The 21,467-nt window shown below is 51.9% G+C and overlaps 9 protein-coding genes across 9 annotated transcripts; 5 read left to right on the forward strand and 4 right to left on the reverse strand.

Moving 5' to 3' along the window:
• Positions 1–26: 26 nt before the first annotated feature.
• BDW74DRAFT_65852 (uncharacterized protein) lies at positions 27–1,664 on the forward strand. The gene has a single exon (XM_073733383.1). It carries the CDS (start codon positions 127–129, stop codon positions 1,537–1,539), a length of 1,413 nt encoding a protein of 470 aa, XP_073580961.1. The 5' UTR covers positions 27–126; the 3' UTR covers positions 1,540–1,664.
• BDW74DRAFT_65853 (uncharacterized protein) lies at positions 1,665–2,568 on the reverse strand. Its single transcript, XM_073733384.1, has one exon. It carries the CDS (start codon positions 2,411–2,413, stop codon positions 1,790–1,792), a length of 624 nt encoding a protein of 207 aa, XP_073580962.1. The 5' UTR covers positions 2,414–2,568; the 3' UTR covers positions 1,665–1,789.
• Positions 2,569–4,250: 1,682 nt separating this feature from the next.
• Positions 4,251–5,655, forward strand: BDW74DRAFT_158840 (uncharacterized protein). The gene is made up of 3 exons (XM_073725379.1): positions 4,251–4,733; positions 4,794–4,892; positions 4,941–5,655. The coding sequence occupies exons 1-3, from the start codon at positions 4,403–4,405 to the stop codon at positions 4,997–4,999; spliced, it is 489 nt and encodes a 162-aa protein (XP_073580963.1). The 5' UTR covers positions 4,251–4,402; the 3' UTR covers positions 5,000–5,655.
• Positions 5,656–7,557: 1,902 nt separating this feature from the next.
• On the reverse strand, positions 7,558–8,316 carry BDW74DRAFT_181086 (uncharacterized protein; the record flags this gene model as incomplete). Its single annotated transcript, XM_073729914.1, has 3 exons — positions 7,558–7,737; positions 7,870–7,962; positions 8,038–8,316. 3 exons carry the CDS (start codon positions 8,314–8,316, stop codon positions 7,558–7,560), a joined length of 552 nt encoding a protein of 183 aa, XP_073580964.1.
• A 287-nt stretch (positions 8,317–8,603) lies between these two features.
• BDW74DRAFT_181087 (diphthamide biosynthesis protein 4) lies at positions 8,604–9,158 on the reverse strand (the record flags this gene model as incomplete). Its single annotated transcript, XM_073729915.1, has 1 exon — positions 8,604–9,158. The coding sequence occupies one exon, from the start codon at positions 9,156–9,158 to the stop codon at positions 8,604–8,606; it is 555 nt and encodes a 184-aa protein (XP_073580965.1).
• Positions 9,159–9,516: 358 nt separating this feature from the next.
• BDW74DRAFT_65949 (peroxidase) lies at positions 9,517–11,058 on the reverse strand. Its single transcript, XM_073733387.1, has 2 exons — positions 10,601–11,058; positions 9,517–10,540 (listed from the first exon to the last, which is right to left on the reverse strand). Exons 1-2 carry the CDS (start codon positions 10,940–10,942, stop codon positions 9,797–9,799), a joined length of 1,086 nt encoding a protein of 361 aa, XP_073580966.1. The 5' UTR covers positions 10,943–11,058; the 3' UTR covers positions 9,517–9,796.
• Positions 11,059–12,428: 1,370 nt separating this feature from the next.
• On the forward strand, positions 12,429–12,968 carry BDW74DRAFT_65951 (uncharacterized protein). Its single transcript, XM_073733388.1, has one exon. The coding sequence runs from the start codon at positions 12,460–12,462 to the stop codon at positions 12,733–12,735; it is 276 nt and encodes a 91-aa protein (XP_073580967.1). The 5' UTR covers positions 12,429–12,459; the 3' UTR covers positions 12,736–12,968.
• Positions 12,969–13,494: 526 nt separating this feature from the next.
• Positions 13,495–15,847, forward strand: BDW74DRAFT_65953 (putative GTPase activating protein for Arf). The gene is made up of 4 exons (XM_073733389.1): positions 13,495–13,690; positions 13,754–13,770; positions 13,829–13,939; positions 13,996–15,847. Exons 1-4 carry the CDS (start codon positions 13,576–13,578, stop codon positions 15,721–15,723), a joined length of 1,971 nt encoding a protein of 656 aa, XP_073580968.1. The 5' UTR covers positions 13,495–13,575; the 3' UTR covers positions 15,724–15,847.
• A 620-nt stretch (positions 15,848–16,467) lies between these two features.
• BDW74DRAFT_158847 (cation-translocating P-type ATPase) lies at positions 16,468–20,226 on the forward strand. The gene is made up of 3 exons (XM_073725380.1): positions 16,468–17,044; positions 17,126–17,391; positions 17,454–20,226. The coding sequence occupies exons 1-3, from the start codon at positions 16,799–16,801 to the stop codon at positions 20,098–20,100; spliced, it is 3,159 nt and encodes a 1,052-aa protein (XP_073580969.1). The 5' UTR covers positions 16,468–16,798; the 3' UTR covers positions 20,101–20,226.
• The last annotated feature ends 1,241 nt before the right edge of the window (positions 20,227–21,467 follow it).

The following is a 21,467-nucleotide window of genomic DNA, read 5'->3' on the forward strand; positions in this document are numbered from 1 at the left end:
TATTTAATCCCTGCTTTATCCGTGACCACGCTGACATGAAGTTCTTGTTGCAAAGAAGCCCGGCAGTTCGAGTAAGCTAACATCCACCGCGTCTTTATTATCGATCCCGTTATTTGCGGCGGTTCTATGATGGCGTTAAACCTCAATGAATGGGTGGATGTTGAATACAAACCCAGCTTGTACTACATCTACGAGCGACTTGCACAGGAAGTGGAGAAGATCTGCAGGAAAGCCCTCGAAAATGAGAACATCCAGCATGTTATATCTTGCCGAGTCAAGGACCCAGAGAGCTTGAGAAGAAAACTTCAGCACCAACCGAACATACGAACGGCCGACGACATCGCCAAACATGTTTTCGATATTGCCGGCGTCCGTATCTCTCTGTACCGCCCAGAGCAAGAGCCGAAGGTAAAGCAAATCATAGAGAATGAATGCGGCTTCAACATCAACAAATCCGACACCAACGTTTATCCACCCCCTCTAGATTGGAGGAAAGGTAGAACATCGACGTACGAGCTGACAAGCCCAAGATACAAAGCAACGCACTGGATCATCAGACTAGATTCGGCCGTCCATGGCACTTTCTTGTCACGTCCCGTTGAAATCCAGGTGATGTCGCTTCTCCATAGCGCCTGGGCACAAATACAGCACGACTACATCTACAAACCCCTCAATGGGAACCTCTCTCTGGCCGAAATCAGCACCCTTGAGGCTCTCGGAAGAACGGTCGAACTCAGCGAGAGCTTCCTATATCAGTTGAGCTCTATTCGCGAGGAGCGACGGCAAGAGGAAAAGCAGCCCTTTGCAAATATATATGAACTCGGAAGCTACCTTGCCAAGTGGTTCACCGAGACTTACCATGTGCAGCTTGACGACCTTGGCTCGCTCAGGGCACTCTTTGAAGCACTGGATAAAACCGGCCTAAACAGCCAGGAGGATCTTGGTATATTTCTAGAGACCCTCCGTCCGAACTCCTCCAAATCTATGGATCTGGCGAAACAACACTTTGGCGAGTTGAAATTACGGCCCGCAGTTTTCGTAATGCATCACCTAGTGATTGAGAAACATAATCGTCTCTTCCAACCCGTACCGGAATGGTGGGACATGCATCGAGAAGAACGACGCTACAAGTCGAGACTCACGATCATTATGAGTACAATGCTGTGGTTTTTCGACTTCTTCCCTGCAACAGACTGGGAGATCCCCTTCTCGCCGCGGGGGCAACCAAGCGATGGAGAGCAAGTGAAGCGACTCTACTGGTTGGGCTCATGGGAACCCAATGAACTCCTTGCCCTTCGCAATCGGCCTTTCAATAACGATGACCGGGAAAACATCGACGCGTTATGGTCATGGTTCGAGGACAACGACAGTCCTGCTCTTCGCTTGGCTTTTATGATTTCGAGAGCAGAAATCTTGCGCGATTTTGAGGACCGGGTGGAGCATTGTTTGTTTAACAGGCTCTTTTCAACGCTGGGTCAGGCGCTCGAAAACGAACTTAGAGATATCAATCAGCGTGAGGCTGCTGGTCCCTTCCGTTGAGGGTTGTCATTTTCTCCCTTCTGTTGCTTGATTTTGATCTTCTTTCTTGACTCTACTCCATCTGGTTCTTATGCTCTGCATTCTCTATGATCTTGGTTATTGAACCTTGGCTTTGTACTGCTGGACATGCAATCAGTTGAACAGCTTAGGTCTACACATCAGTTACTATGGTCCCTCGGCGATATTGATACTTTCTGCCTGTTTTCAAAACGGGCGATAAGACGTATGTGTATTGGATCTTTCTGGCGTATTATGCCCCTTTGCTGCACGGATGTGCAAGGTACTTTGACGGTACAAAATCGTGCTCTGGCGGTAATGCGCCATGCTGGCCGCGACCAAAAAGGTCGAACTTGGATGCGGCCGACCGCGTTATCAAGTCCTCGGTATCCTCCTCACCGTGCATCTTGTATATGTGACTCCGGAGATTATCGAGACGAGGCCACTTCTTGTCCGGTCTCGGGCAGTCCTTCGACGCACAGATATACCCTTTGTCGCTGTCTGTGCCGGTGGGGCTGCGATGGACGCTTCGTTGATGTCTTCGAAGATCAGAGACGGTCCGGAATGGCTTGCCCTGTCTTGGACAATCGACGCGGTCACATTCAGCTCCTGTCGTATGCCGAGCGGGCGACGATAAAATGTTCACTATTCCTCTAGAAGGCGACGATGAGCTTGAGCCAGAGTCAAGGCTCGGGCACGTTGCGGCCCTTGCAGATGGATTGAAGTCGCCATGGCACCGGCGTCGATGTTCAGCTAGATTGTCTTGCCGCGTGAAGGTCCTCTTACAGCGATCATGAGGACAGACCTTTTTTGGATCTCCGTTCGCGTGAATTGTGCTCTTGTGCCGATCGAGGCTTTTGCGATGGGAGAAGGCCATGGGGCATTTGTCACAACGGTAAGGCTTGCCCGACTGTAGTAGTGGCGCTCCCCCGTTTAATCTGGAACACGGAGGCAAGTCTCATCAGCTCTGATGTGGATATAGAAAAAGAAAGGAGAATAGAGGGAAAAGAAACATACGATGTTGACGGCCACGCGGCAAGCTTTTGTGTCTCGGCTGGTCTTGAAACCGAAGCCGGATCAGACGACGGGCTACCATTGCTACACTTGGTACGATCGAAGACGACCGGGCTACTTGAGCGACGATGATAGAATGTATAGAGCTCGTCATCGGCCTGGGGGCGTCAGCCTAGGAAGTCATGCGTGAGTAAAGAAGCCTTGCCCTTGACTCAAAACCCAAAGGAAGGGGCGATTCCAGATACGCGGAACCGTAACCATGCGAGTGCGGATCAGTGTGTGGATGTTGAACCCCAAAGCTAGTACTGAAGGAGCTGAGGTCCGGCTGATGGTTCGAAACCACCAGATTGTCCGACAGGTAACTGGAGGGATAACACCAACTGGGGCGGCTGTCTAGGAGCGAGTCCTGATAAACGAACTGTTCTAAAGGGTCCCATGTCTCCGACCAAGGCAGGAAATGTTCATGCTGCCGGTCGCTCAGATGGAGCTGCGGTTCGAGGCTGTAAGCCTGAACATTTGTCGAGAGCTGGGGCTGTATCGTGGGTTCATGATGAAAATCGAATCCCCCTGCGGCATTATCCTCAGTGGTGCGGCTCCTGTTATCTTCCATGGGCAACAGTCTGAACGTTCTCCCTGCCGCAACTCCGTCGATCTCCTAAAGATAGTTTCTGACAGTCACGAGGCAGCGCACCCCTGTTACCTCGTACATGGTCTCAAGCATTGGGAGCTCTCTGATTGGGTCGACACCCTCCGGTCAACAGTCAATAACCAGGAAACGCGTTGCCTGAGCTCACTGACTCACTGTAGGCTGCGTCTCAGGTGTCTGTCGAGCAGGTTGATGCACTAGGACGAGCCCCTGCAGGATAGACTTTTATCCAGGACACCGTTTCATGCGGGAATAAGCCGTATAACTCCAAGCGTGTAGGGTTCATTGGTTCAACCCCAGGGGGCCCGGGTTGGAAAGGAATTTGTCGCCGTGCCTTTTGATGAGGAATCTACCTCCAGCTCGATAAGTTTCTCTCCCCAGACGACAAGACCCTAAGGAAGTAGGCGGGGGCAGAACTCGCATTCTTCAAATCAATTCGAGGCCTGTAATCTTCTTTTTATCTTTTTCAAATCCGCTGGGCTGCTATTACTACAGCACAGAAGACTGGACCCAAGGCCGACCCGAGCCAAGCGATTGACTCTAGATTCTGTGGATGAACCCATCTGCGGTCCGGCGGTTTTGGTGCCTGGTTCAGCTTACGCTCCCTCGTTCCTTTTTCTTTGTCTTTCTCTCATATCCGTTCTTCTTCGCAAGCCTACACTCATTCTTCATCTTCAACAAGACCCATTCTCTGGTACTCTTTCGCTCTTTGACTCTTTCAACACATTGTCATCGTCTATATCACAGTTCAGGCCGGATCGGAGGTTCTGATCCCCACCTAAGCCCCAATCCGATCGCGGAGGGAAATTGAAACGCCCCATCTTTTCCCTAGCTGTCCGGGGGACGCCGTACTTGATATTGACCTGCCACTGATCTACTCTAACGGCTGATCTGGTTCAGCTTTTTACTAATACACCGATTGTTGCTCAAGGTGGCCCCGTAGTTCAACCTTCCGGTTGGCGTTGACATCATTGATCAGCTCAAGTGGCACCCGCAGCCTCGGATTCCATAGCTGTCGTCTTAGTGGCTACTCTGAACTCTAAAAAGCCTTTAGTACTGTGCTGTGCTGTGTGGAAGGTCAGTTCACGTCAATCCCCAAGGTGTTTGGTCACATCTTCAAGTGGTCTGCAAGATACAGCCCACGCCCGCTGTAATGAGCGTTAAGGTTGGCTCCAACACCGTTACTGACGATCTCCTTGATAGTGAATGGCCTCAAACGAGTTCCGTCAACCCACGGACCTAGCAGGCGACAGTATGAACCAAACCTATACAGCGATGCAGAGGTACCTTCTAGACTACATCGACGATAAGATCCCGCGAGAAGACCCACACTACGAGAACAAGCGGTTTCTCCCCCGGGAAGCAAGGGGATGGGTTCCTAAGGAGCACCAAAGACGTCATCGAATGAGCCTTCTTTGGGGCATCGGACGCATGCTGCTCGACTTCCAGCAGTGTCACCCAGACTGGCTCGCGCAAGACATACCTAAGCTCAAGAAAAACTGGGAGAGATTCATTAAAGGAAAGGGAAAGAACTTGCGTGAGCCTGCCTTTACTCCGTGCCGACTTGACCAGGATATGCGCTGATAGATATTCATAGTGCATGAACTTTTTCCAACAAGCCAGGCAGCTCCCAACCCTGCCATCGACTGCAGCCTTCCGCTCGGAGTAGTTACCCGCCGGGGTACCGATGATGGTGGTGAGTGATTTCTGTGGACCGCGTTGACCCTGACTGACGAAGAAACAGGCATCCAGAAGATAACCAGGAGGCTCACCGGTTTTGTAGGATTGCGTGGCAACCATTAGTGTTACTTCGGCGATGTTGACTAGATCAGTTACATGATCTTTCTTTTCGTTGTACCATTCTTTCATCTTCTTCCAAACAGTCAACTTCTTATGTTTGTCTTGAGGGTAGAGGCACAGATGGGGTCGAGTCTTGCATTGAGAGTCGGTCTCGGTGGTTTCGCTGTCAACGACACTCGGGCGACATCCTCTAGCAGATGACACTGATGAGAACTTGAGGCGCCTATGTTCCTGGCACGACAACGAGATCCACCATCCGTTCCCCCTCAACACGTTTTGTTATAGGTTCAAGGGACAGATAGAACACGGATTGCGAACACAGGGATGGGCGAGCGGCATCAGAAGAGGGGCGGAGCAGAAGTCGAAAGGCAGAGGGTCACCAGTTTGCCTAGAGAGTGGTGAGAGACCTGGCAGGCAATGTTAGCCCTGGATTCTGCTGCTGTCCTTGGCCTTCAAGCAACATACCTTTCTTCTGCTTTGCTTCTATACTTCAACGACCTGTTGTCATTTCTTGGTGTAAGAATTGTGTCACATGATGAGAACTGATATGATAAAATCACATCACCAAAATGCAATGATTCATGCCTAACATTCTGAGCACTTCCCATGGGCACAAGACAGCATATAAGATAGTAGACACAGGCAGCACAAGCGCGAACTCGGCGTCCAACATTACCTCAGATAGCTCGGGTTCCCCAAAAAGGCGATGAAAAGGCGCAGGCCAAACTCACACCCCCTGATTGGCCGTTCTTCCCTTCATTCAGCCGCCCATCAGCCCCCAACCAGGGGGCCTGCCCCCCCCCATCGTGGCGCGTCCCAAACGCAACATCCGGAAACACACACAAAGCAGTAACCACTAATCATCTCATTATTGGACCATTGCCCAAGTTTGATATCAGGCTGACTGGTCGAATGGGGAGTTCTGGACCCCCGAATGCCGGTGAGCACTGGAAGGGTCGGCGTCTCGTTAGAATTCTCGCCAGCCTTGTCAGCCTCGCGTTCACCGGTGCAGAGGAGCGTAATGACCGTCGACCTAAGTTTGAGAACGGGATCAGGCTCCCGGTCTCCTCCGCCGTGCTGTATTATACGAGAATGAAAGGCAGCTGCGTTCTGTGATCATCCACTAAGGTTCTTGTTCGAGCGATCAGTGCTCAGTCCCACAGCCCACTGCCCAGTGGACTTGCTCGTAAGCCAGACCGAGTCGAAGGATCATGATGCCTGCTCCTTTCCCCCAGTTTACACGGCATAGCCGGAACCGTGAAAGGAGTAGCAGTAGCACAGACAGGGAGCACTGAGACGTGGAAGCTAATCCGTACAATATTCCCTGAGTGCTAACCAACTCTGGGTACAAGGACAAGGACCTGAGCGGCGGAAAAAGCAAGTAATTACCGTAAGAGGGAACATTGCTGACCGGACCGGACCGGTCACCGGCCACCGATGACGGACCTGCGGTATGCTGAGTGGATGATAATTTGTTTCCTGCAGTGCATGCAGCATGGCATGGCGAGGACTGATGTGATGCGTTCAATAATGCTCGGACTCGGCCTCAGTGCTGCTGCCTGTTTGACAACGGAGGAAAGAAGCCCTAGAGTAGAGTGTGCCTGCCTGGTGATATGTCGAGCTGGAGGGGTGTCGTGTCGAGCTCGCATGGATCTGACGGCGTTGGCATACGGTACTAGTACTATACTTCCAAGGCTCAGTGAGCCAGCTTCATAATCTTGACCATGAGAGGCGGGATCAGTCTTCCATCAGCAACAGAAACCGGAGTTACTTGTACTCAGGCGTCTCAGCCAGCTTTCTGGTCCTTTAGGCAAGAAATGGCAGATCCCTCGGGCCTCGATATCAATCATCAATGATCAGACTCCGGCAAGCAATCCCGAGACTCCGAGGTTCGCTTCCGGTCTTCCTCTTTCGATTCTTGAGCCTTCCCTGTGATACCTGACTTCCACGTCTTGCCTACAGAGAGAAAATGGGACGGGTCAGATCATAGTGCATTCCACTATATACCTAACCATCATTAAGGGTGTTTGCATTTAGCTGAACAAGAGTTCTTTTTCGCAAGATTTCCTTCCAAAGGAAGTTGATTTTTGTGTTGTATTCTAGCCCGGCTTACGGAGTACAATGGTTCAAACGGACCTCATTTTGCAAGGGAACAAGGGGAAGTCTGAGACTGATGCTGCTCAGATTGAGGGAAGGAAAAGCATGATCCATGACATGTCTAAAACCAACGGATGTATCGTAAGCCCAAATGTTTGCAACTGCATGTGCAGCAGATGTCGTTTCTTCTTCGAGTCTGATTCCTCACACGACTAGTCTCAGATAAAAGTTGGCTGAGATGGGTTGGCGCCTTTCAATCAGCTTCATATATTGTTGGCAGTAAGCTCGATATAGTGACGTCTGTTCCAGAACCAAGCGCTATCCAGCGCAGAATCTGCATTGACGCCGTACTCTAAGTAATGTACCTAGGGTGACATGGATCACATGACCCCAAGCCTGTCTACTCTTAAAGCGGCAACAATGCTCGTCTGAGATCGGGTCGGGGTCCATGGTGCGCCCTTACTTTACGCTGCTGCTAAGTTGCGCTCGGATGCAGGACCAGACACGGGAAGTAACCCAATTCCATGGCTCGGCGGATCGCGCTTCGACTGGACGATTTCGAGTGCCTCTGCGTCGAGATACCCCATGTTCACGAGATGGCGGATGTAGTCTGTTGTCCATTCTTGGCAGCGTCTGTTTGTTGTCTAGAGAAGCGATGGAAGTCAGCATTGGTAAGGAGTAAATGTGATATGAGAACATAGTCCGGTATGAGACTTGATTTTCAGGGCATTTATCTGAGTGGGTAGATGAAATCCAACAGTATAAGAGCGACGTACATCATTAGCGGGTGCCAGAAAGTTCTCACTAACGCCCGGCGCTGGAATCCGCAATGCTGCGAACTCGAGGGTGTTTGTTGGAGTTGTATCCGTCTGATATACGTCACCGCGTTTATCCCCTTCCGCCTGGGCTTCAGGCTGCGAGGAAACAATACGTTACTCGTCGACCTCCCCGAGAGGGTGTATCTCGAACGGCTGCCTGCTGTGTAAGGCTGGTGTATAGCGCTGCTTGAACTCGTGCATGAAGCTGAGCATTGGCGCGCTGACGACGTTGATTAGAGTACCGGTTTGATTGCCGACGCCGGTGCTTTTATCCGTATCCGCTTGGGTGTTGGTGGAGGAGGCGGCCGAGGGGACAAAAATTGTGAAATGCGCGCGTTGTCTTGAGGAGGACCGCGAGGTCATGAGGTAAATTGTTTGCATTTTTACCTCGGTTGGTGAGGCCATGGCGATGTTAGCGGTGGTCGCGGTAGTCGCGGGGTTGGTGTTGGTGTTTGTGGGTAGAGCCTCGGTGATGGTAGATGTGTCTGACGATCAAAGAGAACCAAACAATAAGTATACGAGGTAGGCAACCAACAAATACGCGCTCTTCAGCACGCGCCGCAATCCAACGACTGACGAGCACGCTTCACACTGGTGCCTAGACGGCGAGTAGGTCCAACGCAGGGCCAAGAGACAAGGCATCCTTGATCCCTTAATCAAGTCCTTATTTCATCATCGCCATCCTCCTCAGTCTAGTCTTGCACCGCAAACAGAATCTTCATGTAGAGACTACATCCGCGACAGCCGACAACAATCTCACCGGACTCAACCTCCCTCTCAAGATCGCCCTCGGAAACCAGGAACCCCCGCTCATCACCGCACCGACAGCCCCTATGCCAAACAGCCTCCTCATCATTCTCGTCACAATCCAGATCCTCAAGGTCAACAACCTCTAACCCCGTATGGAAAACCGTCCCGTTCCCGCTCTTATCGCCCGCACTTAACCGACTCCGATCGAGCCTCAGGACGCGATCATATTCGGCGCGCTGGACTGGATCGGAAAGGGTCTTGTATGCGGTTGTGATGGCGTCGATTGTGATCTTTTGACCTGTGGGCTTTTGCGCGGGGTTGGCGTCGTAGGCGGGGATGTTCTCCTTCGCGACGGCGGGCGCTTTGTCCGGGTGGTGTTTTAACAGCGCTTTATGGTATGCGAGTTTCAGCTGTTGTTTTGTGAGACCGGTGCTTGGGAAGGGGAGGTTCAGGATTTCGTAGAAGGAGGGGTTTGTGGAGGGGGAGGGTCGAGTCATTTTTTACGGTATGCGGCGTGCGCGGAATTGGTTTGTAATCGGTCAAGGTTTTCTAGGTGTTGGTATCGCGTAGTTCTGAATCTGGATATTCTCTCGTAGGATGAGAAAGTAAGAAGAAATGGATAGGGCCTGTCTGGCCGGCGTTGGTGGAAGGTGGACGTTGAACCTTGGTGCTGCTGGAAAATATTTGCGGGGAGATCTTGATCTCCGGGCGGAGCGGAACTGGACAGTGGATGGAGGTCGCCTACTCGCCGCATTTTAAGTCCGAGTCAGCGAGCAGCCTTCTTGACCCATTCAAAGATAAGGTTTAGACGAGAGCTTTTATTAAAGGGAGTTTCTTGAAATATGTTCTGGTCTTCTTTTCAACACTGTTGGAGCCCTAATCTACTAGTTTACTGATCAAATGATGGTTGACAGTAAGAAATCTTGATGTATTGCACCTCTACTAGAGACTCTATCCCATCGTAGTACAGTCTAGTATGCACAAAACCAAGGCAAATAGCCAGAAACATCCAGGGTGACACAAATGTCGGATATCGAGAGAACATGACAAAAGGCAAAAAAACGGGTATGCTGAAGTACCCATGGCTGAACAACTCAAAAAGCAAACGGAAACAAATCCAGAGTAGAAGCTGCATCTACTCAGATGTCTTGAAGACGAAGCGATCCTCAGCCTTGCTGGCGAAAGGCACGCCAAGCTCGAGCAGCTTAACAAAGACCTCGGAGAACTCCTTGAAGAAGACATCGCTTTCCTTGGCGTACCGCTCAACGTGCTTCTTGAACTCCTTGTCCTTGACGAGCGCAAGGTCAGACGGGAACATCATCAGCGTCTTGGTGGTGTTGTCGGTGAACTGCTTGGGTCCGTTCCACTTGCGCTGCTGCCACTTTTCATCAACAAGAAGGCGGAAGAACTCGTTCGTGAAGACGGTAGGGCTGAAGTTCCAGGGGCCGTCGAAACCAGAGCGGTCGGTGTGAGCGCGGCCCAGAGCGTGTGCACCAATCAAAGCGACCATCTCGCGGTCGTCGAAGCCCATGCGTCCGAAGATCGCGCGGATGTGGTCCTGCTGCTTGGAGGCGTCGGGGAGACGGCCGTCGGGTGTGCAGCCGGAGACATCCTTGTCAGTGCGGCCGGGGCGCCAAGGGATGGTAGGACCGCCGAGTTCTTGGATCGCGCAGGAGCCAGCAAGGGTCCAGAGGTCGGAGTAGGTGATCCAGGGGAACTGCTGCTTGATGGGCTCGAGGAAGTCGCGGGCGTACTTGAGGCCGGCGTTGGCGCCGTGGTCGGATTCGGGGGCGAAGCGCATGGTGGCGCCGTTGCTGCCGCCCGTGCCGGTCTCTGCGTCGTAGGTGCCGCTTGCGTGCCAGGCTAGACGGACAAGGACCTATAGATGCAATTGTTAGATTTGGTTCGAGTGTAGAAATGATGGGGAGTGGAGACGTACGGGTCCGTAGCTGCCATCATCGTAGTCGGTCTCGTTGGCGAGCTTCTCGGCAATGGCGTCGTAGACCTTCTGGTAGTCGGCCTGTGTAGGGGTGAAGACCTTGGTGCTGACGGAGGAATCGCCGCCCTGGAGGTAGAAGTAGGCACCGGCACCACCTGCGAGAGCAACACCAGCCCACAGGAAGGCGTTGGAGGACTTGCCGGAGCTAGCCTCCGAAGCGTAGCCGCGGCGAGAAGCAGCGCGGAGGCCTTGGGCGGGGAGAGCGAAGCCAGAGCTGCGGACAGCTGGTCTGAAAGAGGAGCGCAAGAAAGCGCGGGATGCAGAGCGAGCAGCGGAAGCCATTGTGAAATGCAGCTAATGAGAAAAGAAAGGGAATTGAGGAAAGAGAAAGAGAGACGAGGGAGATGATAAGGAAAGGAGAGGATCCGAATTGGCAGGGATACAAGTAGCCAAATAAGCCTTATAAAGGGCTGACCCCAGAACTTAGAAGGCCATCGAAGTGCCGCTCACCAATCAAAGGTGCCACATTGGTGAGCTCTGGACCCAGACCTTCGAATTGAGTCAGCAGATGAAGTCAAGATTGGTTCCAAACCGTCTCTCCGCATTTGGTTTCCCCGATGGATGCAGGGGTGGGCGGGCTGGCGGTTGGAGAGGGCAAATATGCGTGGCGATCAGGCCATCGTCGACCCATGAATTGCTTCCAATGGCTGTGGAAGGAATTATTCATGAAGACTCCGTATAAAACTCTGCATTCCATGATGATTAAGAATGCTGTTCTTCGACCTTAAGGTACGGAGTATCTACATCCAACGTTGCCGAGGTGCTGGAGCGATGGGGCTCTGTCTCGGGATTGGTAACAGCGGCCTCCTCTTTGGTCAGCAACGTTGGCCGCGGGAAATTCCGAGTCTTCTCCGCAGTCGATCTTAATCATCAGGCAGGTCTAGCTGCCATACAAAAATAGCAGCTTCAGTGTTCATCAGGGCAGGAAATATAGCATAAGTTTGCCATTCTCTGAAAAGCAAAGGGGGACATTATGCAAGAGCAAGCAGAATGCAACCAGAACGCTGGCTCCTATCTTCCTCGATGCCTCTCTTCGCCCATCAGGCGGCCTCAGCCTTAACTCGAGTCTACGCAGCTTGCTAAGGATATAAACACAAGAGTGAATTCAGAATGTCCGTCGTAAAAATAGTCCTGCTGCTCGATAAAGCGAACACCAGGGTGGAGTAGACGCAGCTCTGCTAAAAACTGTTTGGTTTTGATCTTCCACTGAACGAACTAAAAAAAAGTACGCCTCTATGCCACTGTCAGGCTAGACGCTCACTGTGTGGTTCGCTTACTGAGCTATGCTCATTGTCGAATAATACAGTTTGATCTCAGCGACGCGGATGCTACTCAACATCAAGAGTGCGATTCGCGCGATGTCGAATGCTGGCAGATACCAAGAGTTTGGTAGAGGGAGAAGTTGGAAATGCCGAGCGAGAAGAAAACAGAGATTTGTCCTTAGCGCGGTTTCACGTGACAGATAGCCTCGCTTACGGAGTAGCGCACCATGTGACCCAGCAGTCCGTAGTATGGGAAGTAGAGCAGCGCTCTGTCTCAAGAGTTCCCAAGGTTAGGAGAGAGCTGAACTCTGATAATGAAAAGCTTACTTGCTTAAGCATATCTTGAAGCTTTACAGTTGATCTGGCGGTCAATCTAAGTCGATTTTCCCCCGGGATTTAATACAATTCCAAAATATATTTTGCTGTTCCATCCTTAGCCTAGCGAGTATGGATAAACAATACACAATTCCCGCTTGCCTAAGTTAATAGCGTTAAATTCAGTACCAGTCAGGGTACGCTCACAGCTATATTTGCGTGATGCGAGAAAGCATGTTTCAAATGCCTTTACGTCTGCAATGCCCTTTACTGCTACAGTACTCCGTACTCGCTGTCGGGGCAAAAACTTCAGCCTCAGGCACACAAAGAGCACGTGACTCACGAAATGGTATATCTTATCTGCCAAAAAAAATTGCACATATCTTTTTCCTTTTTTCTTCACACATTTCATACCTCAGAACGCATAATCAACCTCCAAATCCTGTAACTTTGAGTTATGTCCATAGGATGGTAGGTCATATTGGCGAACGAGATTAAGCTTCTGGCGTGAGCAATGGGGTTTTCATGGCTTCGCTGCCGCGCTGCGTTTCTTCGGAAGCGTTGGTGCTGTGGTGGCTGAAGTCACCTGTTGCTCACACATCACCGCGGCAATTTCGTATTGTAATATGCCCCCTGGAGCTTGAGTAGAGCTCTTAACAGAGCTGCTGAAGGTCTGGGATGTGGCCGAGGACCTCTTGAATTGCGCCTCTTCGCGATCGCATCAATCACCTTTTGTTGGTTGTTCTGGTGGTGGACAACCCGCTATGATCCAATGGTCATAAACAGAGGAGCCCATGCGATAAACAAAGTGCACTCCAAGAGATTTAGACCCTCGAAGCCATTGATAAGAAGCCAAGGTTTTTTATAGACAGGGGCTATATTTTCCCGAAGTGCCCAGAGCATGTTTTCTGTGCCAGTAGACTGTAGAACAGACAATGAGAGTCTGAAATTCAAGCTTGGGCCATGACCCTGGCTGTCAATTTGAGTGTGACGAAACCAAAATGCCCTGGCCCTGCATGCCTAAAAGTCCGGTTCGGAGCCATCCAGACCTGCAATAATATGGCGGCGGCGGCTTCCCCACCTCCACAGCTCCTGGCACTTGCTCTCTCTCCTTTTACTGCCCACGCTTTCTTTCATCTTCCTTTCATCATCCCTTACTTGCATATACTGCAATAGACTTATGACAGCACACGTGTTGATAGTTATGTGCTGCTTATCCACTCGTTAATTCTATACATTCTCTTATCACCGCCGCTATCTTGATAACTCCGCTCTGTCCGAATCTCCCGGCCGCGCCGCGCTCCCTCCTATTCTCAATATCCTCCGCAACAGTCCACCATGGTCGCCGGTATCAGTAAACGCCAGCAGCAGCGCAATGAGCGTGCATTGCAGGACCTCATCCGGTCGGTTCCTGGCAATGACCGTTGTGCCGACTGCTCTGCGATGAATCCAGGTATGATCGGCTCTTCAGTTCTACCCAGGACATGTCCCAGCTAACCAATTGTCGTGTTTATAGGATGGGCTAGCTGGAATGTACGTACCTCTACCGATTCCAAACCGACTCCGAAGGTAACTAATACGGGCGATACAGTTAGGCATTTTCCTATGCATGCGATGTGCGGCCCTACACAGGAAGATGGGAACCCATATATCAAAGATTAAATCACTGAGTATGGACAGTTGGGCTTCGGACCAGGTCGATGTGAGTTATTTAAATAAACTGTGCAGGAGGACACTGCTAATGGAGATGGCCGCTAGAATATGAAGTGCCATGGAAACATCCTCGTAAACAAGATTTACAACCCCAGGAACGTCCAGCCACCCGTCCCAACCGATATCGACGAATCCGACGCATGCATGGAACGGTTTATTCGGCAGAAATATCAGACAAGGACACTGGAGGATGGGAAGCCAAAGCCACCAAGCCGAAAGGATCCGAGCTATACAAGGTCACCAGAGGGCACACCTCCGCCGTTACCTCCGAAACCTGCCCGCCCGTTCGGGTTCGGCCTTCGGTCTGCCTCGTCTGCCGTGAACCTCAACCGCCACTCTGCCAGTAGCCATGGTCCAGACTCGCCCACCAGCGATATGCGCCGTTCATCGTTTGATGCTAAGCTCGCAAAGTTGAGGGAGATGGGTTTCGCCAATGAGCGCAGGAACACTACTGCTCTCAGGGAATTGGACGGTAATTTCGACAAGACAGTTGAGACACTGAGGAGGCTGGGAGAAGGCAGGCAGACACCGCAAGTCAGGACACCGGCTGCTACAACAAGTGGTGCATCCGTCAATCCTTTCGATCAACTGGATGCCAAACCGCCGACACAGCCGTCGCAGCCAGTCGGACTGAGTTATAATCCTTTTGACATGTCTGCGCCGCAACCTCAGGCTCCGGCCCAGGTTCCCCCCCAACCGCAACCGACCCAATCCCTCGAGCAGTCTTTCCAGAACCTCCAAGTGGCACAGCCTCTGTTCCCTCACTCCACTGGGGGTTATCCGAACAGACAAAACTCACTCCCGACATACACCCAGCCTCTTGCTTCTCCATTCTCTCCATCCCCAGCTGGCTTTGCTGCATCCCCACAACCACTCGATAGCGGGAACAACCCATTCTTTCAGACTGGGGCTCAGGCTCCTGCTCAGCCTAGCCTGAACACTCCTCTGCAGAATCCTTACTCAACTCAAACAAATCCATTTTTCAGCCAAGTCTCCGCGCCGCAACCGCAAACAGCATTTCAACCACAAAACTCAGCCGTCCCAACTGGCGTTGGGGCTGGTTTCCCGCCTTCCCTGCAGCATGCAAATACTATGCCCTCCTTATCGTCATCGTCATCACCATTTGGACAACCGTCTCCTTTCCAGCAGCAACAGCAACAACAACCACAAGCACCTGCACAACAACTACAGCAGCCGCAAGCACAACCGCAGCTCGGGTTTCAAGCTCCGCAGCCCGGTCAGGGTTCATTCAACCCTTTCCAATCAACCATGGCAGCTCCCAACGCCTCATTCAATGGGTACGCTGCTCAGCCTGCATCTCAATCTCCATTCGGGTACCAACAACCTGCGCAACCGTTTGCCGCGCATCCCACGGGTCGAGTTGATAAGAACAGTATTCTCGCCTTGTACAACTTCTCTGCGCCTCCTCCTGCTATTCCGGAACAACAGGCGGCGCCACAGCCCCAGGCAGCATTCGGAGGTGTACCCGCTGGTCAAGGTCAGAATCCACCAGCGAATCAAGCCAATGCTCCCCAGGCGGTTGGGAGTCAGAATCCATTTTTGGGGTTTGCAGCTGCAACAGGAACGCAAAACCCAGTTCAGGTCCCATCACAGCCGTCTGCGTATGGTACGAATGCGAATCCATATAATGCTCCTGTCAATACCGGGTTTATGCGTGGCCATATGAGCCAGCAAAGCGTGGATATCAATGGCTTGCAAAGCGGACGGCACAGCCCGGATGCATTTGCTAGTCTCAGCGCAAGACATAGATAAAGCTCGCCATGTCTATTCATATATTTCATGACCATCTATTTGGCGTGTAGAACATCAAAACACAATGCATTTGGGCGTTTTCATCAATATATCCTTGACGATCAGCCTGGACTTTGTTTGCTACAGTATATAGCCTGCCATCATGTATAGAATCGATTATCAGTTATATTATGCTTGCTTTATGTGAACTGGATACTGATGGTCATCTTGATTAGCTTGGTTACTGTGCCCTAGGGGGGGGGGGGATTTAGCATGAAAAACCGATTTGGCGGTTGAAACTGGGCAGCAGAGATCGAGGTAGGTTTGGCAGTGGCCTAGGGCGTTCTGATTCTATTCCTGAGCGGCAATGCACTCGTCTCCAAATGCTGTGTTAGCCTGCATAAGGGTACTGATCTGAGATGCAGTGGACTTTTCCAGAACGCGCCAAGAAGAGCGGGCAAGCTGCCAAGAGCCCGCATCACCAACCACCTTGAGCAGGCAGACACGTGCTCTTGCAGTCTGGGGCTCGCCGCGGAGACAAGTGGGGGTAAGGTTCTTCTGGACTGCTACTCGGATAATAACGGCATCGACGTTTCGTTCAGCGACAGGCTGGCGAGAAAGTGAAGGCCGCAGAAGCGAGAGGTGCTGAGGCTTTCATACTGGGAATCGCCCAAACATTGTCGACAGTACATGGAATGAGGTTAAGTTAGCTAACCTCATCTGCGCCCTGGGCTCGCATCCGGACTCACCTTCCTAGTTGGGTTTCATCCGCAACGTGCCATCCCACCTTTCCAGCCCAGTCCAAGACCGTGGCCAAGGATGTCGGCCTGGGCGCCAAGATGATTACCTCGTCTCTACCAATCGCTACTATCTGGTGTGGAGGATTTTTTTATCATGGTGGAGGGGAAGAATCAATGCCGTCATCCCGCAGACAGTGGATCGGTCTATCAGTGCTCGCCCCTTGGGCACTTAAGTCTGAACACTTCCCCCGAGCGGTCTTCATTGCTCATCAACCTTGATCAATCGCTAAACCTCGCTTGCCACTGTGCCCTATTGCTGTCTGAGTCTATCTTCTTAGCTTCCTGACTCGCTCGTAATGGCTCGCGAAAAGACTGCCGACTCTGGAGGGATACAACCTGGTCATGCTGCCCTAAGCCTGCCGGCATATTGTCTCCCATTCGACGTTGTCTTGAGAGAACTTGGGACCAATATTGACGAGGGATTGACCAGAGATGAGGCATCCCGCCGTCTTCAGCAATACGGCCCCAACCAGCTGGATGAAGGCGAAGGCGTCTCCGTGGTTAAGATCCTCGTGCGCCAGGTGGCCAACGCAATGATGCTAGTTAAGCGGCCCACTTTACTCTATCCCCTTCCCTTCTTTTGTACAAGAACTCCCAGAGTCTGATCCAATTCGTCGTCGCAGGTGCTGATTCTGGCCATGGCGGTCAGTTTCGGAATCCAATCGTGGATTGAGGGAGGCGTGATTACCGCTGTTATTGCTTTGAATATCGTCGTCGGCTTCTTCCAGGAGTATGCTGCCGAGAAGACTATGGAATCGTTGCATTCGTTAAGTTCGCCTACTGGTACTGTTTCGAGAGACGGCCAGACCTTCTCCGTTCCGTCGGCGGATATTGTTCCCGGTGATATGGTTGAGTTGAGGACTGGTGATACTGTTCCTGCTGATATCCGGTGAGTTGCCTTACCACAGCCAAATGGCGTAGTAAAGAAGACAAGCTTACTGACTTGGTTAGATTGGTCGAAGCCGTCAACTTCGAGACTGATGAAGCCCTTCTCACCGGTGAATCCCTTCCGGTGCAAAAGGAATGTGATTCTACGTTCAAGGAAGAAACTGGCCCCGGAGACAGGCTGAATTTAGCCTACAGTTCGAGCACTGTTACTCGTGGCCGTGCTCGTGGTGTGGTGGTGAATACCGGCATGGCTACAGAGATAGGTTCTATCGCAGCTGCCCTTCGTGCCACCAACAGCAAACGCCGTCCAGTCAAGCGTGGCCCCGAGGGCGAGACCAAGAAACGCTGGTACCTCCAGGCATGGACGTTGACTGGAACCGACGCAGTTGGCCGCTTCCTTGGAGTTAATGTGGGTACCCCGTTACAGCGGAAGCTGTCGAAACTCGCTATTCTGTTGTTTGGTGTCGCTGTGCTCTTTGCCATCATCGTCATGGCCGCGAACCTCTTTTCAGATGATAATGAGGTCATCTTATACGCCGTTGGAACCGGGCTAAGTATGATTCCTGCCTGCTTGGTGGTCGTTCTTACAATTACCATGGCTGTCGGGACCAAGCGCATGGTTGAACGAAACGTCATTGTTCGCAAGTTGGATTCGCTGGAGGCGCTCGGAGCGGTGACGAATATCTGCTCCGATAAGACCGGTACCTTGACTCAGGGTAAGATGGTGGTCAAGAAAGCCTGGATACCTTCGCGGGGGACCTACTCTGTGGGTAGCTCGAACGAGCCGTTCAACCCCACTGTTGGCGATGTCACTTTCACTCCACTGTCTCCCATGGACTTTGACGATGAGAAAGAAGGCCCTTCGGCTGAGAATGTCGAAGGTCTAGTTGAGGGCAACCGTGCACTCGAAGATTTCCTGGACGTTGCATCCATGGCGAACCTGTCTCATGTGTTCAAATCTGAGGAAGGGGACTGGCGTGCACGAGGTGAGCCAACTGAGATTGCCATTGAAGTGTTTGCCTCTCGTTTCAACTGGAACCGAGACCGGTGGACCAAGGGCTCAAAGGCTGTGTGGCACCAGAAAGCAGAGTTTCCGTTCGATTCAACTGTCAAAAGGATGTCTGTGATCTTCAGCAAGGTGACTCAAGAAGAGGAGCGCAGCATGGTTTTCACTAAGGGTGCGGTCGAGAGAATTGTTGACGCCTGCACTACTGTTGTCTGGGACGAGACGTCATCATATCCTGTTGCCTTGACTGATAAGATGCGCAATGAGATCTTCCAAAACATGGAGGAACTTGCCAAGTTGGGCTTACGCGTGCTGGCACTGGCTCATCGGCCGTACAACGAGCAAAGCAGAGTCCTCGAGGGGTCTGATATCAGCCGTGATGAAGTTGAGAAGAACCTCTGCTTCCTGGGGCTCATTGGATTGTATGACCCGCCACGCCCTGAGACTGCAGGATCAATTGCGGCTTGCTACAGGGCAGGCATCACGGTGCACATGGTGACCGGCGACCACCCAGGAACGGCCAAAGCCATTGCCCAGCAGGTCGGCATCCTTCCGACGGACATGTCAGTGCTAGGGGCAGATGTAGCAGAAGCTATGGTTATGACGGCCGCCCAGTTCGATCGACTCTCTGAGGAGGAGATCGATGACCTCCCCACTCTTCCTCTGGTAATTGCTCGCTGTGCCCCGCAGACAAAAGTACGCATGATTAACGCCCTCCACCGACGCGGTCGATTCGCGGCCATGACCGGTGATGGAGTTAATGATTCTCCCTCTCTTAAACACGCCGACGTCGGAATCGCCATGGGCCAAGCTGGGTCTGACGTTGCTAAAGATGCATCGGATATCATTCTCACCGACGACAACTTCGCGTCGATTCTCAACGCTGTCGAAGAAGGCCGGCGCATCTTCGACAACATCCAAAAGTTCGTGCTACACCTGCTGTCCGAGAACATTGCGCAAGCATGCACGCTGCTCATCGGCCTCGCCTTCAAAGACCTCGACGGCAAATCCGTGTTCCCGCTTGCACCGGTCGAGATCCTCTGGATTATCATGATCACCTCGGGCATGCCGGACATGGGTCTTGGCATGGAAGTTGCAGCACCGGATATCATGGATCGACCACCGCAAGCCAAGCAAGGTATCTTTACTTGGGAAATCATCGTCGATATCATCTTTTATGGTATCTGGACCGCCGCACTCTGTCTTTCTGCATTTTCTCTGCGCATGTGGGGATTCGGCGACGGGAATCTCGCGTCCGGATGTAATAGGGAGTACTCTGAAGCCTGCGATTTGGTTTTCCGTGCGCGCGCCACAACATTCGTGTGCCTAACGTGGTTCGCGCTCTTCCTGGCATGGGAAATGGTTAATCTCCGCCTCTCGTTCTTCCGCATGCAGCCGGACAGCAAGAAATACTTCACGCAGTGGATGTACGACGTCTGGCGCAATAAGTTTCTCTTTTGGAGTATTATGGCCGGCTGGATCACCACCTTCCCAATTCTTTACATTCCCGTCCTAAATACCGTTGTCTTCAAGCACACCGGGATCAGCTGGGAATGGGGCATTGTGTTTGTTGAAGCGGTCTTGTTCTTCGTTGGTGTTGAGGCGTGGAAGTGGGCGAAGCGTGTGTTTTATCGGCGGAGGGCCCTCAGGAATCAAGATGTTAGGCCGTTGGGGGAGATGAGGAGTGGCACGGAGGCGGCCTAACGTTTGCTCTCCCTCACTCAATGGCGTGAGTGGGGGATTTGCATCTCTTTGGATTTGGGACTTGATGTGTGTGATCTGGACTTTGGCTTTTTGGATTCTTGACTTTGGAGGTGGGCTTGGATTGGGAAAGTTGGGGGCGCCTTGGATTGGCTTCGAGGGAAGGGATTGGAGATAGAGACAGGATGGCTTGCTGTTGCTGTTTTCTGGGTGGGTGCATGGAACGGTAAAGTCTTGGTAGTCAGCGGCAGTGGTAGCGGTATAGGTAGCGATAGCATTGAAGGAGTAGTACAATGCCAGGATGGAATATGAACGTATGGATCCATACCGTAGAAATAGATGTATAGGCTAGATGGGGTACACAGCCATGCTTGACAGAATATGTCAGTTTACGTATAGTTTTTGTTGAGATGGAGTTTGTAGGGCTTCAAGGAGACTGGGTAGAGATAAGTCGAGGAGGCCAATGAGAGCGATTGGTGGAGCTGTGCTGTGGATGTTGTATTGGGTTGCATGATGCTGATCAGTTGGGTCTGTTCCTGGTTTGTTGCAAATTACGCACCTTACCGTGTCGCCATGGCCGTTTGGATGTGTTGCGTGTGTCGGGCCAGGTCCGGTACCGGCTTCTCACCTTCCATTCATTGGTGGGAAGGATATGCTCCCTTGGACGTCGGTCATGGCCGCCAGCCTAGAATTAACGGGGTCATGTTCTGTTACGGTCGAGCAGTGTCCCTTCTGCCCCGTACTGTACCTGACTCACCGATCCTCGGACTTTGCTTCCGCAAATTCTCCCACAATCACACCCACCACACCGGAGGCAAAAAAGCACTAGACCCGTTGATTGAGCAGAGAACCGATCACGACCAGCAACAAGGAAGTCCGCCGATCCTGCCGCTGATACCTCTTCACCGAGGTCGAGGCCGCAACTACCGACGAGATCGACCGGCGGAGTTTAGAATCATCTCCAATGGCTCGACCTCACGAAGTCGCCATCAGAGCACGATGGAATCACCGACTTCTTCAAGCCGTGGGAGCTGTCTACATTGAAATCCCGCCAGTTAGACTTCTCGTCTGAATCCACCGAAAAGTTCCACGATATCAAGAGCAGAACCTTCCGTTCGCTATCTTCGGATGAGACGGGATGTCCCTCCATGATACGGAAGAAGGCTGGCTGCAATCTGGCTCAAAGATGAACTAACAGCAGTTCCTGCTGCTACGAATCTTTTGTGAAAAATTGTATTCCCGCCAGGACTTTTTGGACAGACTCGAAGAGTTCAGAGTAGATTGTTCCTGCGAAGCGGCCGTGAAGACGTTCCAAGAGGAGGGCACCAATGACTTCCATAGCTTTCTGGATATTATAGAGGGCTGCCAGC

Source organism: Aspergillus multicolor (assembly GCF_047715735.1).
Source record: "Aspergillus multicolor strain CBS 133.54 unplaced genomic scaffold BDW74scaffold_25, whole genome shotgun sequence".
NCBI classification, from domain to species: domain Eukaryota; kingdom Fungi; phylum Ascomycota; class Eurotiomycetes; order Eurotiales; family Aspergillaceae; genus Aspergillus; species Aspergillus multicolor.

Coding starts and splice junctions, on each gene's coding strand:
- BDW74DRAFT_65949 (XM_073733387.1), bottom strand. CDS start 10,942: ATGGCTTCCGCTGCTCGCTCTGCATCCCGCGCTTTCTTGCGCTCCTCT. Junction 10,541..10,600: donor ATGATGGCAGCTACGGACCC/GTACGTCTCCAC, acceptor TTGCATCTATAG/GTCCTTGTCCGTCTAGCCTG.
- BDW74DRAFT_65853 (XM_073733384.1), bottom strand. CDS start 2,413: ATGGCCTTCTCCCATCGCAAAAGCCTCGATCGGCACAAGAGCACAATT.
- BDW74DRAFT_65852 (XM_073733383.1), top strand. CDS start 127: ATGATGGCGTTAAACCTCAATGAATGGGTGGATGTTGAATACAAACCC.
- BDW74DRAFT_65953 (XM_073733389.1), top strand. CDS start 13,576: ATGGTCGCCGGTATCAGTAAACGCCAGCAGCAGCGCAATGAGCGTGCA. Junction 13,940..13,995: donor GGGCTTCGGACCAGGTCGAT/GTGAGTTATTTA, acceptor GATGGCCGCTAG/AATATGAAGTGCCATGGAAA.
- BDW74DRAFT_158840 (XM_073725379.1), top strand. CDS start 4,403: ATGGCCTCAAACGAGTTCCGTCAACCCACGGACCTAGCAGGCGACAGT. Junction 4,734..4,793: donor AGGAAAGGGAAAGAACTTGC/GTGAGCCTGCCT, acceptor AGATATTCATAG/TGCATGAACTTTTTCCAACA. Junction 4,893..4,940: donor CCGGGGTACCGATGATGGTG/GTGAGTGATTTC, acceptor ACGAAGAAACAG/GCATCCAGAAGATAACCAGG.
- BDW74DRAFT_158847 (XM_073725380.1), top strand. CDS start 16,799: ATGGCTCGCGAAAAGACTGCCGACTCTGGAGGGATACAACCTGGTCAT. Junction 17,045..17,125: donor TGGCCAACGCAATGATGCTA/GTTAAGCGGCCC, acceptor TCGTCGTCGCAG/GTGCTGATTCTGGCCATGGC. Junction 17,392..17,453: donor ACTGTTCCTGCTGATATCCG/GTGAGTTGCCTT, acceptor TGACTTGGTTAG/ATTGGTCGAAGCCGTCAACT.
- BDW74DRAFT_65951 (XM_073733388.1), top strand. CDS start 12,460: ATGCGAGAAAGCATGTTTCAAATGCCTTTACGTCTGCAATGCCCTTTA.